General features: G+C 42.6%; 1 protein-coding gene across 11 annotated transcripts in view; it reads left to right on the plus strand.

Moving 5' to 3' along the window:
• Nucleotides 1-16407, plus strand: part of ATP8A2 (ATPase phospholipid transporting 8A2) — a 591936-nt gene that overhangs the window by 349110 nt on the left and 226419 nt on the right. For all 11 annotated transcript variants that reach the window (XM_070578675.1, XM_070578681.1, XM_070578680.1 and 8 more), the window contains 2 exons: nucleotides 9009-9192; nucleotides 13052-13162. In XM_070578675.1, the coding sequence (XP_070434776.1) occupies nucleotides 9009-9192; nucleotides 13052-13162 (295 nt within the window). The remainder of the gene's footprint in view (nucleotides 1-9008; nucleotides 9193-13051; nucleotides 13163-16407) is intronic.

A 16407-nucleotide genomic window follows, 5' to 3' on the forward strand; every position in this document is an offset into this window, starting at 1 on the left:
AAAACATTAAGGTATTTAAATGTGTTATTCTAATCCCTGTTTCAGCCTGGGAACAGAAGGATCTCATATCTTTTATTTGAATCCCAGCCTTCCTAGACGGCCCCATTCTTTTCAGCTTGAAGTACTAACAGGAAGAAACAGACTATAACCAGTTGATTTCTGTGAACATAAAATTGTATGTAATTCACAACATACGACCTGTTAAATTTTTACACAAAATGCAGTTGCCCGGATCTTAATATATTCTATATCACTTAGTGGAGTTGTTAGGTTTTCAGAAGCTAGACTCCTATCTGAACGCCGCTTTAATTGTCCTGTTTCCTGGACATGCGATAAAATTGTCATGGACACAAGTACAGATGCATAAATTCTGAACCCCCAAGCAGGGTATAGTTATTTCAAAGAGAGCCCTTTCTCAGTTGCAGAGTAAACTGATCTCGAGCAGACGGGGTGTCCTCCCTTTTTCTGAGACCCACTCCGAAAGCCTCAGCTGCACGGGCAGCAGTCATGGCCGTGGCGCAGGATCAGGTTATAAGGTTTTGTTCGGTTAATAAAGAATATCAAGTTCCCTCACAACTCACTACTGCACCATGGTTGATCTGCTCCTCGGGGGGAGAGGAGAGAGCGTCACAGGGCGCTGGAGGCGTCGCCAGTCCTGTGCTAATTAAGATCAGTGATAAATAGGTTGCCTCACCCCCAAAGCAGTTGTTAGGGTTCCTTCCCCTTAAAATTCCTGTTTCCTGAGGAAATTTGTAGATTTTGGAATCAAGATTTAGAGGCCATGTAAGGGTAACTTCTGATGGCTAGAACAGGTGACTTCAGATGGTTGGAATATCTAGTTTGAAAACTATTCGTGTTGAACTCTGGGTAATGCATCCAAGGCGAAAGTGCAGAATACTTTCAGACACTAGCAAGACTGTTTTCAAGGCACAATACTAAGAGGGAGGAGAATTAAGACTGTATTTTGTGCAGTGTGTGAATGTGTGTGTGTGTATAACACTGAGATAATCAATGACCCCTTAAAACTTTTTATTATTATAAAATAATAAATATTGGGGCTGGCCCGGTGGTGTAGTGGTTAAGGTTGCATGTTCCACTTCGGCAGCCCAGGGTGTGCCAGTTCAGATCCTAGGCTCAAACCTACGTACTGCTTATCAAGCCATGATGAGGTGGCATCTCACGTACAAAATAGAGGAAGACTGGCACGGATGTTAGCTCAGGGACAATCTTCCTCAGCAAAAAAGAGGAGCATTGGTGGCAGATGTTAGCTCGGGGCTAATCTTCCTCACCAAAAAAACATTAAATATTGAATGAGTTAAATGAACCTTTTAAACAACAAGGAAATCAGTAGTAGTAATTGTAAATATATTGTTACAGAGGCAAATTTATAGAAATAGTATTTTTAAAAAGCTCTCACATTCTGTCTCATTTCCAGCCTCCCTCCCCCCCCCCCCCTTCTCCTTCTGTCTTTCCCCTTTTTGGTACAGTGTGAAGGAGAGCTCAACTCCTGTTTGTGGAAGTTAGGTTATACCTAAGGAGTCTTTTCTGGAGTGTGAAAACATTTAACCTACTAGTAGTTTTGAAAAATGAATACTTATACCATGTTGAAAATAATCCTTGTACTTATAGGATGCCATGGAAATTTTAAGCTTTCTTCACTTTAAATTTAATGTATGCCCAAATATGTATCAAATTCCTAAAAGGACCATAGAACTGCATACCAAGATATAAAGCAAGATGATAGTGCAACTGCCTGCTCTCCACCTCACCTGGCAAAGTCAAACGTCGCATTGTGCCCAGAGCATGAGTCCAACCTTTACTGTAATTGAGGGAAGAGGACCTTATTGCCAATAATGGCAAAATACACAGAATGTTATCAAAATCCATATGTTTCAGCCATACCAAAATAAGTAATGCCATCAGTACACCTGGGCTCTTAGATTAATTGCTCAACAAATCCTGTGGCCTACTGGCCTGTGTTTCACAGGGGTGGCTGGATCACATCAGGGTTCATAGTTATTTCGTACAAATTTATCACCAATCATGAGCTATAGGTCCATCATTTTATTCAGTCAGCAAGCTAGATGCTTATTCTACTAAGCACTGTGTTGAATAGTTATTAACAGTGCAAAGGTACCAAGTTATTTGAGATTGTGATAGAATGGGATTTTAGACTTAAATCATTGTATGAAGAACAAATACATGGTGAGGTGCTTAAATATAAAGACTGAGTGATTTGCATCATCTAATATCCCTGAGACCATCTTTAAAGACTTGGTGAGCTGGTGTCTGTCAAGCCCTCAAAGTGCTTACGTAAGATGATATACAGGGGCTAACTACTGCCTTATAAGAGTCAAAGCATTGTGATCGAAAGAGGCAGGGGAAAGAAGGCCAGGCTTATGTGCTAGCAAGAGACCCCTGTGTGAAGGCAAAGATTATTGCTAGCTGTACATCCTTAAGAGCTGTTGCAAAAAACAACAGGCTATTAGTAGAAAACAGAATGAAGACCATTGGTGCATTTGGTCGGGAAGTTTGCAAACACTGTTCATCCCTGGACCACAGGAAAAGTGGGGTGTTTCTAACTACTTTCCGTGGGTGGTAAATTTAGGTCTCATGGAGGTGTCCAGTCATTGCGTACTGCTTTCATTCTCTCCATCTATGAGTGGAAGTAGTCGTTCACGATTATACACCAAGAGCATGTTTCTAGGTCTCTTATTTATTTGGAAGTTAATGTATTCCTGTTTGAGTAGAACTGTATTTTTTCCTATTATTCATAGTTACAGTTAGAGATGTAAGTGGTCTTAGAATCATGCTTTTAGTAGTCACCATTTATTGAATATCTTCTGTATAAATCCTTGGATTAGCACTTAGGGTAGGGTGAGGAAAGGGAAGGGTGGGAGAGGAATGAAAGGTGGAGGTTAGAGAGACAAACATATCTGCACAATGGGTACAATCGGTTACACTGAAGAAACAGTTTACAGAAATACATGTGCCTATTACATAACTTGGGGGTGAATTTTTGAAACGTTGGTAGTTGGTAGTCCATGTTGTCTCCTTGTGGTCTGTCCGCTCTTCATGAGGCAGCTGGTGAGGTAAGGAAAGAATAGTGACTCCAGTCACGTGGTGTTTTGTAGGAAATTCCATCTTTTATAATACTGATCTAATGTGGTTTTGAAATTTTTAAGGATTGAGAGAAATCCTTCCTAAGGGGGTCTCCACAACAGCGTAATCTGTGGAGGACAGGCTGGGGTAGGACAGAGCCTTTCACAGCTGAAGCAACCAATGCTAGAAACGCTCATCCTGAAAGTCTGTGTGTGTCGCTCATTTGACACCTAGGTGCGTGGTGCTCCACTCCAGACCCGCTGTCTCATGGATTGCTTTTTCTTTGTAAGCTCTCATGCTGCTTTTTAGATGTGTTCCATACCAGCTCCAGCCCTCCTGAGGCTGCCACTTGGTCAGGCACCGTGTTCTTTGAAACAAAGCCTGACCGGGTGCTTTAGTTATTGCATCTTTCTGAGGCACCTTCTCTCACGGCTACCTCGTGTAGAATAGAGCTCCTCTCTGTGTGTAAGTTTTTATAATGAGGGAGTCCCTCAATCTACTTTAGAACCATTGACTGAGTGAGTTTCAATGTCACTTCTTTGTGCCTACAAATAAGCTGGCCTACAGCTACCCATTGGGGTCACCTGGACACCCCTTTATTCCTCCTGTTGCCCCATCTCCCCTATAGTCCCACATCTGTCACTGTGCTCTAGGGAGAAACCCAAGCTGACACAATTATCTGCTTTTGGAGTTTAGAGCTACAGTGAGATGAGCCACAACTGGGACATGAGATTAAATCTGAGAGTGTCACACATTTTGGATCAGAGCACAGATATAGGACATTCCAGAAGGGGGTAACTGTCCGGAAGGCCTGGGCAACTGGCTCTGCATAAATGTACTAAATGCACCTAAAAAAGAACACAGGTCAGAGAGGGTGTTGGTCAGCCATCCATGGCAGCACTTATTAACAGGTAGGAGAATTTGATTATTTTTAGATTTTTAGACTTACATGTTAGGTGTTTGTATATCTGCAAACCCTATATGAGATTAAATTTTTTTTTTTAATTTCGTCAGGTAACTGGGTTCTTTAAGAAATAAGATATATTTTATTTCAATGTTTTTTGATCAAAGAAAATCTCTTTCGTAAGTTTACGTTAACAGGAAAATGGAAACTTTCACAAATGAAATCATTTATGTTGGTTTCTGCATCATTAAAAAAAAAATCACTTATGAGGTCCTGTATACCTTATTTTGGTTAGTATTTTTCGCCTCTCACCCTCTTATGTGAGACACTCAGATTAGAAGACTATTTTAAAGAAAATTCCAGTGCAAATTTGTACTTACTAGTTGGGTTTAAAAGCAAAGAAGAACCTGTATATACGAAGCTTGAAAGAAGAGATGAGATTCGGTGTTTCTGCTGCCTAACTGTTAAAGTTGCTGTGTGAAGTTGTACATGTATCTTGTGCTATGGAAATGTAAGCTTAGCTAATTACAACATCTGAGTAAGAGACAACTTGTGATCACGCCCAGGCCAGTGCTGGCTACTTCAGTAGGGTCCGTAGACAAGCAGCACTGACATCACCTGGGAGTTTGTTGAAATGCACATTCTCAGGTTCTGCCCCAGACTTGCTGAATGGGAATCTGTGTTTTTACAAGCTCTCTAGGTGATTCTGATGCTCACTTAAAATCTGAGACTCATTGATGTAGGCCCGTGCTCTTCATCCTTCCTTTTTAGTCATAAGGACTGACTATAAAGAGTAAAGAAGTTATTCTTTACAGTTAAAGTCTGTAGTGAATCTGGTTAATTAGTAAGTGTGGTGGCTCTGGTTGAAGTTCTCTTGGGTGCCCTGAGCGGGGTTCCTTGTAACTCCCCTGGCTCAGCTGAGCTCAGTTACAAATCAGTGATGGAGGGCCAGCCCCTCTGACAGCTGAGAGGGAAGGGGACGCATTTAAGTTTGCTCAGGTGATATTACAATTCAGAATTTAGAAACTCGCTCTGAGACCAGGTCTTTGGGAGATCAGATAAATTAATGCATGATCATTAATTCTATAGAAGCAGTTACCAAAGGTTTTACTTAAGTGTTATATTTGAAGTAACTTTAGAAAGTGAGTTTTTAAATTTCAGGAACACATATCCCATAAAATGAGATATTCCAGGAGACTGAATTTTTTTTTTAAGTCTCAAAAAGAAAAAAAACATTTTTATTATTTTGGAATCTATTGTTTTAGCCAAAAAAAGCAAGTAGAATATCTCTCCAGTTGAAGATTTTTGATTTTATTTTTTATTCATAATGCACCAAAATAGGTTATGGCAGTGTCCTAAACGCCTAGCTTGGCTCAGATGTGTTCTGGAATTCTTATTTTATGGGTGGAATGTATTATGTGCTGGGAATCCTTATTAAGTATGGCATGTGATTCCAGGTCACAGATTAAGATTTTAAAAAAGCTAGTTTGTGCTTTGTGGTAACTTGGCATAGTAAAATACTGTGCATGGCTGAAGTGTAATGGTGCCTATTCAGTTCTGTAGAAATTAGCTTTTTGACGTCCATTTTGAACTCCTAGTATATGCTAGACGTGTTTTCTCAAGGCGTTACAGCTAAGGGCATAATAATCCTTGATGAGAGTTTCATGCTTCTAAAACACTGGGATATGACTTGGTTTGTATACCCTGGTCAGGTTTTCTCTTTATTTTTGCTTTTCTGGGGAAAGGCAGCTGTCGGACTTTCACAGTTTTACTTTAAGCCATCAGAATCATGACTTGACTCGATTTACTGAGATCCACATCCCAGAGTGGCAAATGAAGTGAGTATATTTGACTTGCTGCTTGTCTCCTGATGGTTGGCTTATTGCTAAAGCCCCTGACAGAAAAGCAATGACTTTAAGCTCAAAGAAAACCTTGAATTTATTTAGTAACTTCCCTGTTCCGCCACCACAACCCTTGCAACCTCCCACGGCACGGTGTTCGTGTGGTTGAGCTTTCTGCCCCGCAGGCTCCCCTTCTGCCCTGTGGACCTCCTTTCTCTCCAGAACACTTCAGGTCAGCTGATAAAGAGGCCAACTTGCTTGGTTACTTGGGTGGCATATAGAATCTCAAGGAGTTGCAGCCTCAGGCCAGCCTAGTGCTGTTTAAGTGTCTACTCCATGCTCTCGTGATACCTTTGTGGATGCAGAAGAGGAGTTCGAGACGAAATGATGGCACCACTTGATTGGTAAAGTTCCACTTCAGTGGGTGAATAATTGTACTTGAAGAATGATTAATGTAATCATGGAGAGAAGTTAGGAACGCAGAGGTTCCCAGACTCCCTGGATTCACAGTATCCTAGTGCCACAGTAATTCCTTTGCAAAGCCCCTAGGCGAAAAGAAAAACTGAACGGTTTCTAACTATTCAGGAGGTAAGGTCAAACAATTTAAGAAGTGTTTATGTCCTAACAACTTAGCAGACATTTGAAACAATAACGCACGTAAATGGAAAGAAATAATACTTATTTCTGTCATCCTTAACCTAGTCACTTACTGATGGTATGGTATGGTACACGTGTTGAGCACTGCACAGCTTCTCAAACCTTGGAATAAGAGTGAATGCTGCCTCCCTCATTGCCTATCCACATTGATTTTTCACAGGATATTTACTTACATAAAAGATGTTGCTTTATTTTCCTTGAAAATTTATGGTTTCCCACTATAGCACCCCAGAATACTTACATACAGAGTTTGGGAACAATGGGTCAGATGGCATGCAATTCTCAAATATGTCCAATTATTTTTTTCCAACAACTGAGGTTTTGCAGGTGGGATGAGAGATAACATTTGTTTCACACTTACTAGTTAACACAGTGGTTTCACATAAACACATCACAACCTTCTCATTGGGTGAGTGGTTGTCATTTTCCTCATTTCATTGATGAAAAGGCAAGGACTCATAGAAAAGATCATGCTCAGTTATTTAACTTTGAATCCTACGTTGTTTTCCCTGTACCATATTTGATCTCTGCTTCTGTTGAGTTCAAAAATGAAATGGAGAATTGCACTTGTGTAGCAAATTAGAACTCTGAGTTGTGTCTGCCAATCAGAAGTTTAATGAGAAAGAGGAATGTAAAAATCAGCCCTTGGCTCCAAGTAGCAGTTGAACAAACTTGGAGGGAATCGATCCAGCTGATATCCCTGTATGTTAAAATTGCTTACGTTTAGGTGACTGGAAGCTCGATAATAAATAATAGTAAACCTTTCAGTACTTACATTTTTAGCTATGTTAAAGTAAGTCTAGCATCTGCTACCAGGGAGATGGTGATTTTGTTCTCTTCTGCTCTTAGCTGTCTAGAAGATCATACTTGGAAGCTATTTTAAGTTATGAAGCATGCCTATTAAATAATGGTTGAAGGACCTGAAGCTGTTCAGCCAGCAGAAACTGAGCTAAATTTAGGAGGAATGATGTGACAGGGGTCCTTATATTTCAGGCTTCCTAGTATTCGGAAGAAGAGTTAGACTTATTCAAGTCTAACCCAGACGACAGAATGAGTGCTTTCAAGTATGCTTATCAACAAGAAAAAAGTAATAATAATTTTTAATGGTTGCAATTTTCCCAGGAGGCAGTAAATTCCCATCACTGAAAATCCCTGTGAAGATGATAAAAGAGATATTAGATTATACAACATGGCTCCTAAAGCCCTTTCAACCCTTAATTCTGTTTTTCTAACTTGCTAATTTTCATTTCTTTATAACTGAGCAAAGGCTTTCAGAGAACCTGTGCTTTAAATTCAGCTACTGTCTCACCAAACACATTTCTTTCTAGGGTTGGTAAAATTCAATATAAGGTAAAATTTAAGTTTTCTGTTGGAATTAGGTCTTTTCGTGGGTTGGAGGCCATATGAGAGATCATAGTTCTACTGAGAATGTCTTTGAGTGTCCATTCTAGTTTACAAGCACTGCATAGTCCATATGTGAGTGTGGCCAGTATATATACCTCTGGGAAACCCAGAAAGATCTTTTAGTCTGTGTGTGTGTGTGCGCGTGTGCGCACGTGCACGCATGCGTCGCACGCTTTAGCCATTCAGGAGTTTACCCATAAATTTGCCAAATTAAATATCAGCTCACCAATTCAGAATTTAAAATAAATCAGTCCTGAGATATTCCTGTTGTTGTATTGTCTGGTCCTATACTCTGGACAAACACTCCATTATAGTTGACATTGCTGTGATATAGACCCCATAGATTTATATTGGGTCTTCTTTCCAGACAACTTGAGGGCTTGCAAAAAATACCCCACCTTGTCTGCTTCCTTGTGGAAACAGCCCCTCTTAGGCAAAGGCTGCTCTTATCTTCTTCTTTGGGTTGTGCTTCTGCGCAGTTCAGCTTTAGTAAGCTTTCTACCCCATGTCTCCTCTTCTTAAATCCTTCTTCCTTGGCTGCCCTTCAAACACTGTCTCCATCTCTGGGATGAAGATGGAGAAGTTTTTCTTCCTTCCTCTTACTCTAGTCCTCTTTCTGCACTTCTCAAGCCCTGCCACTTTTCTTCCCCTTCTGTGAAAGCACATTTTATAGAAAATTCCCTTGCCAGCCCTAGGTTGTGTATGATGTACAGCAAAGCAAAAATGGAGTCTTGCTAGTTTTATGATTTACTGGGAAGACATTTCCTGAAAGCTCTGTAGCTGGCTGAGCAGCCTTTATCATTCAGGAGGCACATGCTCCTCTGAGGAGTTTGCACGTAAGGCCCCACTGAGCACAGGGATCACAAATGGGCTGTGTTTTAAATTAGTTTTGAGTTGTGTATTTCATCTGTAAAGTTGGCAAATACTTGAAAGCCACAAGCTACTGTTTTCTGAAAGCTTCTTTGCACATGAGCATAAAACGTATGCATTGAATTTGGAAATTGTCCCGTAACTGCCCTTTTAATACAACTAAATCTAGATTACAGCTGTTTCCTCTGGAAAGATGTGTATAGTCATAATTTCTCTTTCTTCTCTTACAGAGTGTCTCCTCTGCAGAAGTCTGAGATAGTGGATGTGGTTAAGAAGCGGGTAAAGGCCATCACCCTTGCCATCGGGGACGGTGCCAATGATGTTGGGATGATCCAGACAGCCCATGTGGGTGTGGGAATCAGTGGGAACGAAGGCATGCAGGCGACCAACAACTCGGATTACGCCATTGCACAGGTCAGAGGCATGGTTGACCAGCTGTCCCATCCTGTTGACAGAGATGTCATCTGGGCATGAAGGTCTGGTTGGTGCTTGACCTTCAGTCCAGCCCTAATAACTCTGCCGCTCCTTTTGAGGTTGCTGTCTAAATGAAACCATCAGTGTATTTTATTTCTTTATAGTCTTGATCTTGTGCAGTTTGGAGACCCTCTCCTGCTGGTTGGGTTTCTTTTGGCCAGCTGTGGGATTGCCTGAGCTTTCTGTGATCCAGGTGAGGTGTCATTCCTGACAGACAGGTCTCGGATCCTGCTAATAATAATCTCTTACCCTCAACTCCTACATCTGCTGTGTGTGCTTTTCCTTATGCCTTCTCATGCCGAAGAGTGGCTGTACTCCTAACATTATAGAGAAAGGTCTCTATAATCCCCATCCTGGCCTCTCACCTCTTTCAGAAGGTGCTGGAACACTCTCTCATCAGGCATTTAAGATCAAGGGAAAGTAGTGATTTACAGCTGCTGCCCAGGACCGCTGTTGTGAGATGCATTGCTGAGAGCATGAACCAGTTTTGGGTGGTAATTACCCCATGGTCAGTAGCACACAGCCTCTGTAAGGAGGTCATCTCAGCCCAGCCCTCTGTGGATCGAACGTTGCGTGCAGAGGGGGTTACTGTACAGGTGGCCTGAGGATGAAAGAAATTGTCTACTCCTTAATGACAGCCAAAAAGTGAAGGAAAATAACTAACCTCCTGACCCCTAGGGTACGGATCTAGATCAGATGACCATCTAGAAAATCTAGACATCACAATGCACACACGTCGTTTGCTCCTATCTCCAGATCGCAGTGTGTCGTGATTGCATGCCTGTGTGTTTGCTGCTTAGCTAGAGTTCCCTCATGTTTAGTCTTTTGAAGAATGTGTCAACCTTAATCACATGAACACCAGTAATAATGGCTTTTTCTCCCTTCAAGCTGAAACCAGGGCCTGCCTATAAAACAGGAAAGAGCTTCCAACAAGCCCAGGGCTGCAGGCTGGTCTTCTGTAGCCTGGGGGCTCCACCTCCCCAAGAGAGGGCTCTGCATTAGATCACCTCTCAGATCCTCTCTCTGCTCGAGGTCCTGGAAACACAGAGGGATCACAAAATCCTCATGGCTCTGAAAAGTGCGCCATAGCAATCCTGTTCCTTTGTTGACGTCAAATAAATCCTCAAAATAATTGCTAAAGTAGGTAGGAAAAGGAATTCTGAGTTTACAGGTGGGAAAACTGGGGCTCCTTCACATTAGGTGACCTGCTTCAAGTCCAGGAATCCAGGGTCAGAGAACAGCAGCCCTGCGTGTGACCTTGGGGACCAGCCCCGCACACCTGCCCGTTTACTTTCCTGAGTCAACTACTCTAAGGCCTGTGGGACTCACGCTTCCTGTAGTCTGTCAGCAACCATAGATGTTATATACCCCAGCATTATTAAATACTTGAGTTATAGCATCATATGGCTGGAAGGGATCTTTAGAGGTTTCCTAGGAGTTCCAGGCAAATATTTGTCTGTCTTTTTCTTTAAAATGCCTTGAGAAGGGAGATTCCATGACCTGCTTTATTGAAACTGCATACTCACAGGATGAGGAACCGAGCATTTGCTCTCTTCAAATTAAAAGCATCACAGAAGGGTGGAGAGGGGGCAGGGCTTTGTAACTCTGCTGAGGGGCTTTCTTGCCCCTCCAGCATAGTAGTCGCCTCTGCCAGAGGAACTGAGGCACGCCCGCGGGTCTGTGGGTCTTCGTCTCTCCTGTTCGCGGTCCTGTGCCGAGTGGACAGAGATGCCCTTCTTTCAGGGCAGCATCCCTCCTTGTTCCACACCCTCCGCCTGGCAGTGTGCCTCCTCCGCCTTAATTGCTAAGTGGGAAGTGCCGCATTTTGATGAATTTCTTGGCCCCTAATGAAATGGTAAATATCTTTGGTTGAAGTTAACACCTTGTGCTTTATCTTTTTATTTTAATATGGATGAATAAATTTTTGATTGAGTTTTTGAGAAAGTGCCCTGGAGGGTTGTGTACAGAAGAAAAGAACTGAGCTCGAAGGCTTGTCCTTGGGAAAATTAGGAAGCACGCAACGCTCTGGTTCCGTTGCCCTTCCGCCTGCCTGTCCGTTTACCCACAGGGGCAGCCCCGGCGCTGACCACCACCCCGGATTTGCTGCTTTGCCGGTGGGCAGCCTGTGCCGGCGCCTCTGGCCCTCAGCGGCCTGTTCTCCTCAGAGAGAATCGTTCCTGCCCCCTACCTTAATGCTTTTTAAATGGCCTCATGAAAACAGCGTTTTGATTTAGGATCTATGTTTCTTTTCCTGAAAACAAATCAATGCAGCGCTGAGGCTGAGTCCTGCGGATGACTCCAGCAGATGTTCTTTGTGCCCATTGAAGTTGAGCATCGGGGGGTCTAGGTCACATCCTAACTTCCTTTTTATTTGTTTAGCTAGTTATTTTATGATTCCCCATTCCCCTTTGGAATCCTTAATGAGCCTTTATGGGGAGTTTTATTTTTCCATATGCACCTACTCTTGCCATTTTGAAGTTGTCGTTTAGCTTTTGGAGTCCAGAGATGAGTGACCTGCCTTACCCTGATCTTCTGGAAGAACTCATTGAAAGGTGATGTCATATCGGACTGAGTTCCCTTCTTTGGTGCTAGTGGAAATTATGTGGCTTCCTTTTGAGAGAACTGTTTTTTAAAAAAATACTGTATTTTCAGTAAGAGTCTTTCTTTTCTACAAATTTAATTTCAAAAGTAAACTGAAACTAATAGGAAGTTTACAAAAGCAAAAGAATCTCCAGTGTTTGTGGATGTTCTCAATGCAGCCTGATTATCTCTCCTGGGAGAATAGGGGGTTTGAGCTTGTGGATGGCCCTGAGACTCAGAACAGGGGATTACAGTTGAAAGTCAGGGCAACCAACGGGGAACTCAGTGCTGTTTGAGGCTAATCGAATGTATAGAAGCTGTGAATTTAAACAGGATTTCCCCTGACAGTGCACCATGCCAAAGCACAACACAATCTACAAAACTGAAAAAACTCAATTGCCCCCTCCAGTGCAATGTTCACGGTTTTGGGACCTTCGAGAAGTAGGACACGGAAGGCAAAGCCAGGCTAAGGGGAGGCTGAGGAGAAGTGATTTGAGTGATGCCCAATGACCCCTTGCCCCAAAGAAGACTCTAATATTTTATTGGAATATCGCTGAATATTTCAAATTGCCAAAGCCAATACATCACTCTCGACATAGTACCAGTGACCTGCCTATTGGTGTTTTGTTTTTCCTGGCCACATAGTACTCTAGCAAGAGGTGCTCTGTACTATTTGGAGGCAAAAAGGGCAACAAAATAGATAGAGAAGGAGGCAGAGTGTGTGTGTGTGTGCTCTGTGCATGCGTAATTGTTTTTAACCTGCAGATTGACAATGGAAATAGGTCGTGTATATATGTGTGTCCTTTTGTTTAAAAGAGTATTGGTGGACGAGTGTCCCTGTCCCTTGCTCCTGGTGTCACCATAAATTTTGTGATTAAAGAGGCGTCTGATTCCCACTATATTTTTCTTTTCTTCCAGTTCAGATGTCCACCTTCCTTTAATATTTAAGCTCTTAAAAAGGCATTTGGGTAAATAGAAATTCATGAGAATAACCAAGTCCAGCAGCGTGTTTGGGGAAATAATAATTGTGTAGATTTAAGAGGAGATTTTAGTTGTTCTTACTGGGTCTGAAAGCTCTGCCTTTAGTGAACAGGTTTCTCCGGTTACCTGCAGAATCTGGTTTCCTCTGCTACTCATCTGCCTTCTGCTCAGGGAGACATTTTGTGACTTTTACGCCTATATGTTGGGTTCTTCTGAACATGTTACTTTCCTTTTTCAGTTTTCCTACTTGGAGAAGCTCCTGTTGGTTCACGGCGCCTGGAGCTACAATCGGGTGACCAAGTGCATATTGTACTGCTTCTACAAGAACGTGGTCCTCTACATTATTGAGGTAAGAAAGACTCACTTTTTTTTCCTTGAAGAAGAAAACCTTTTCCAGAGGCATCTTTAGGTATTTAAGGTAATTTCAAGTTAGGATTTTGTTAATGTACAATGAAAAGGTGAGCCAGCCCCGATGGCCTAGTGGTTAAAGTTCAGCACGCTCCCCTTCAGTGGCCCAGGTTCGTTTCCGGGTTGCAGAACCACACCACTCGTCTGTCACTTGCCATGCTGTGGCGGCTTCTCACATACAAGAATTAGAAGGACTTACAACTAGGATATACAGCCATGTACTGGGGCTTTGGGGAGAAAGAAAAAAAGAGGAAGATTAGCAATAGATGTTAGCTTAGGGCGAATCTTTCAAAAAAAAGAAAAGAAAAGTGCTGCTGTGAGGTATTGAAACCTGGATGCAGGTAATCTCTTTGAAGCATACCTTCCAGATCTAGGTGCTTATGTGGAGTAACCAAAGCCAGGAGTCAGCAGCCTTTCTTCTCTGCATTACCATGCCTTCCTCACCCACTCTCCCCATGGGTGAGTGAAGGCCCTCTCTGTTCCAGAGTTCTTCTCAGCCCTCCCTCTTGCTTTGTGTCCTTGGCCCCAGGAGAATGTTGCTGTCATTCATCCCCTCCTCCCCCAGGGTGGTCAGAAGCTGGGCATCAGGTGTTCACACCTTTGTTGGTGGGCTGAGACCTCTCTAGGCAACCTGGGTCAGTTTTGCCTTTACTAGAATCAACAGGGCCTGATTTCTTGCTGTATTTCTCATAGAAGCTGCAAGTTTCCTGAGCATTCATTCATGGCTTCTGGGATATTTGGATGCTAGTACTTAACTGGGGAAGGTGTGAGAGTGAGTGGGGAGTAAACCAATAAGGTAATTAAAAATATCTCAATGAGTTCATATTCTGCTGTCAAACTGTTTTTCAAGATGCTGACTCAGTTATAAGTAAAATCAATGCGCTTGCCAGAGGGACTCGATGGGGAGAGGGGTGGGCCCAGGAAAAAGTGGAAAAGGCACTTTATGTTTGATCTCAGTGGGAGTCCCAGCCACCTCAGTCCTCCTTTTTAAGAAGAGCTCTGCTATAAAGTTGCAGCTTTTGAGGCCGTTAGGACTGACAGATTTCTAAATGTGTTAGGAAGAAAGGAAGCAGGCAGTCACTCTGTGGAGAAATAGAAAAGTAATGTTCATTGTGTCTGGTGTTAAAATATGTTCTGCACCCATTTCCAGTGTGTGTATAGGCAGTGTCATTTTACATCATCAAACAATTCTCAGACACCAGCTGGGTGTCCTCCAGCTCAACTCAATTCCAACACCGTCTACCTGGAGATAGCCTCAGATCTCACAGGTGAAGGCACAGTCCCACAAGAATGCCCCCTCACCCAACCTCCACTTCAGAAATCAGTTGCAAGTCCAGGTTGTCACCTGTGCTGCTTTTCGACCAGCTATAGATGGGAGGGTCCAGTGAACCCCTCCTTGGGTTTGTTTAATTTGCTAGAGCGGCTCACAGAACTCAGAAACATTTTACTTACTAGATTACTGATTTATTATAAACAGATATAATTCAAATAGCCAGGTGAAAGAGATGCATACGGCAAGGTATGGGGAAAAGGGTAAGAGCTTCCATGCCTTCTTCTGGTGCCTCACTCTCCCCGAATCTCCACGTTTTCACCAACGTGGAAGCTCTCTGAAAGCCCATCCTTTGGGGTTTTTTTTTTTTTTAAAGATTTTATTTTTTTCCTTTTTCTCCCCAAAGCCCCCCAGTACATAGTTGTATATTCTTCGTTGTGGGTCCTTCTAGTTGTGGCATGTGGGACGCTGCCTCAGCGTGGCTTGATGAGCAGTGCCATATCCACACCCAGGATTCGAACCAACGAAACACTGGGCCGCCTGCAGCGGAGCGCGTGAACTTAACCACTCTGCCACGGGGCCAGCCCCTTCCTTTGGGGTTTTTATGGAAGCTTCATTACACAGGCATGATTGATTAAATCACTGGCCATTGGTGACTGAACTCAATCTCCAGCCCCTCTCCTCTCCCGGGGCTAGGGGCATGGGTAGAACGGAAAGTCCCAACGCTCTAATCACATGGTCAGCTCCCCTTGCAAGGAACCCCATCCTGAGGTGCTGGTCCCAAAGTTGCCTCATTAACATAACAAAAGACACCTTTATAGCTCTCATCACTTAAGAAATTCCAAGGGTTTTAGGAGCTCTGGCCAGAAATGGGATCTAAGATCAAATATATATATATTTCGTATTATAAATCACAATATCACAGGTGTTAATATCTCATTCCTTTATGGGTTATTTTGTGACTGATTTCTCAACTCTTGATGAAAATAATAACCAAGATGTAAATGAACTTTTTCTAATGCAGTCCCTTAAAATTCTCAGTTCAGATAATTTAACAAGTGGTTTACTAAATGAAACTGTGACTGTTTCTTTACCAAATTGTCTACGCTTTACCATTCAATCATTCAGGTCAAACAAATAGATTCACGTCACTCATCCTTTAACTAAACTACTAACCGTAATTTTCCCAAGTTGTACAGGTTGTTCACTGCACAAGGCTGCCCAGCGAAAGAGGTAAAAGGGACTGAAACATAGTCCGTGCCTCTCCACCCCTCTAGTGCCCAGAGCCCACCTGAAAAAAGGACACAGTTTTTTTTATTTGCACAAAGTGCAGCCTGCTTGCCTTGTCTCCTCCCCTGGTGCTGTCATATTCAACTCAGTCCATACTAAGAACTAGGTGTAATGGGGTTTTTAGTTCCTGTCTTCTTCCTGCCCTCATTTTTACAATTCCCTTTTGACGCTTAAAGACGTTTGTCCCCCTCCTTCCTGTGGCGTTTTTGCATCTGTGATAGGAGTCACTCCTAAATGTCACTGGGGTCGTAGATAATTAGTGCTGTGAACTAAAGTAAAGGGGTGTTGGAATCCCTGTTCCCACACGTCATCCCGAATTTCACACGCATTTTTCAATTCCTGTAGCCATTGGCCTCACAAGTTTTCTTATTAACCTGGTTTTCCTCACAATCAGCAGATTACAGATAGTCTAGACATCTTATCAAGGCTTTCTGCATGAAGCTCTCAACCCTCAGCTTTCCAGAGCATCCTCTGGGCTCCTTTGTAGTCATTTACGCCAATTATCTTGCCTTTTTTTTTTTTTAACTTTAAATGGGCTGAGGCTGGGAAGTTTGTCTGAAAATTTCTATTTGGAACAAGGCCCTTAAATTAATTTTTCAATTGTAGCTGAGCAAGAGTTGTTAAAT

The sequence above is a fragment of the Equus przewalskii genome, chromosome 16 (genome assembly GCF_037783145.1).
Source record: "Equus przewalskii isolate Varuska chromosome 16, EquPr2, whole genome shotgun sequence".
NCBI lineage: Eukaryota > Metazoa > Chordata > Mammalia > Perissodactyla > Equidae > Equus > Equus przewalskii.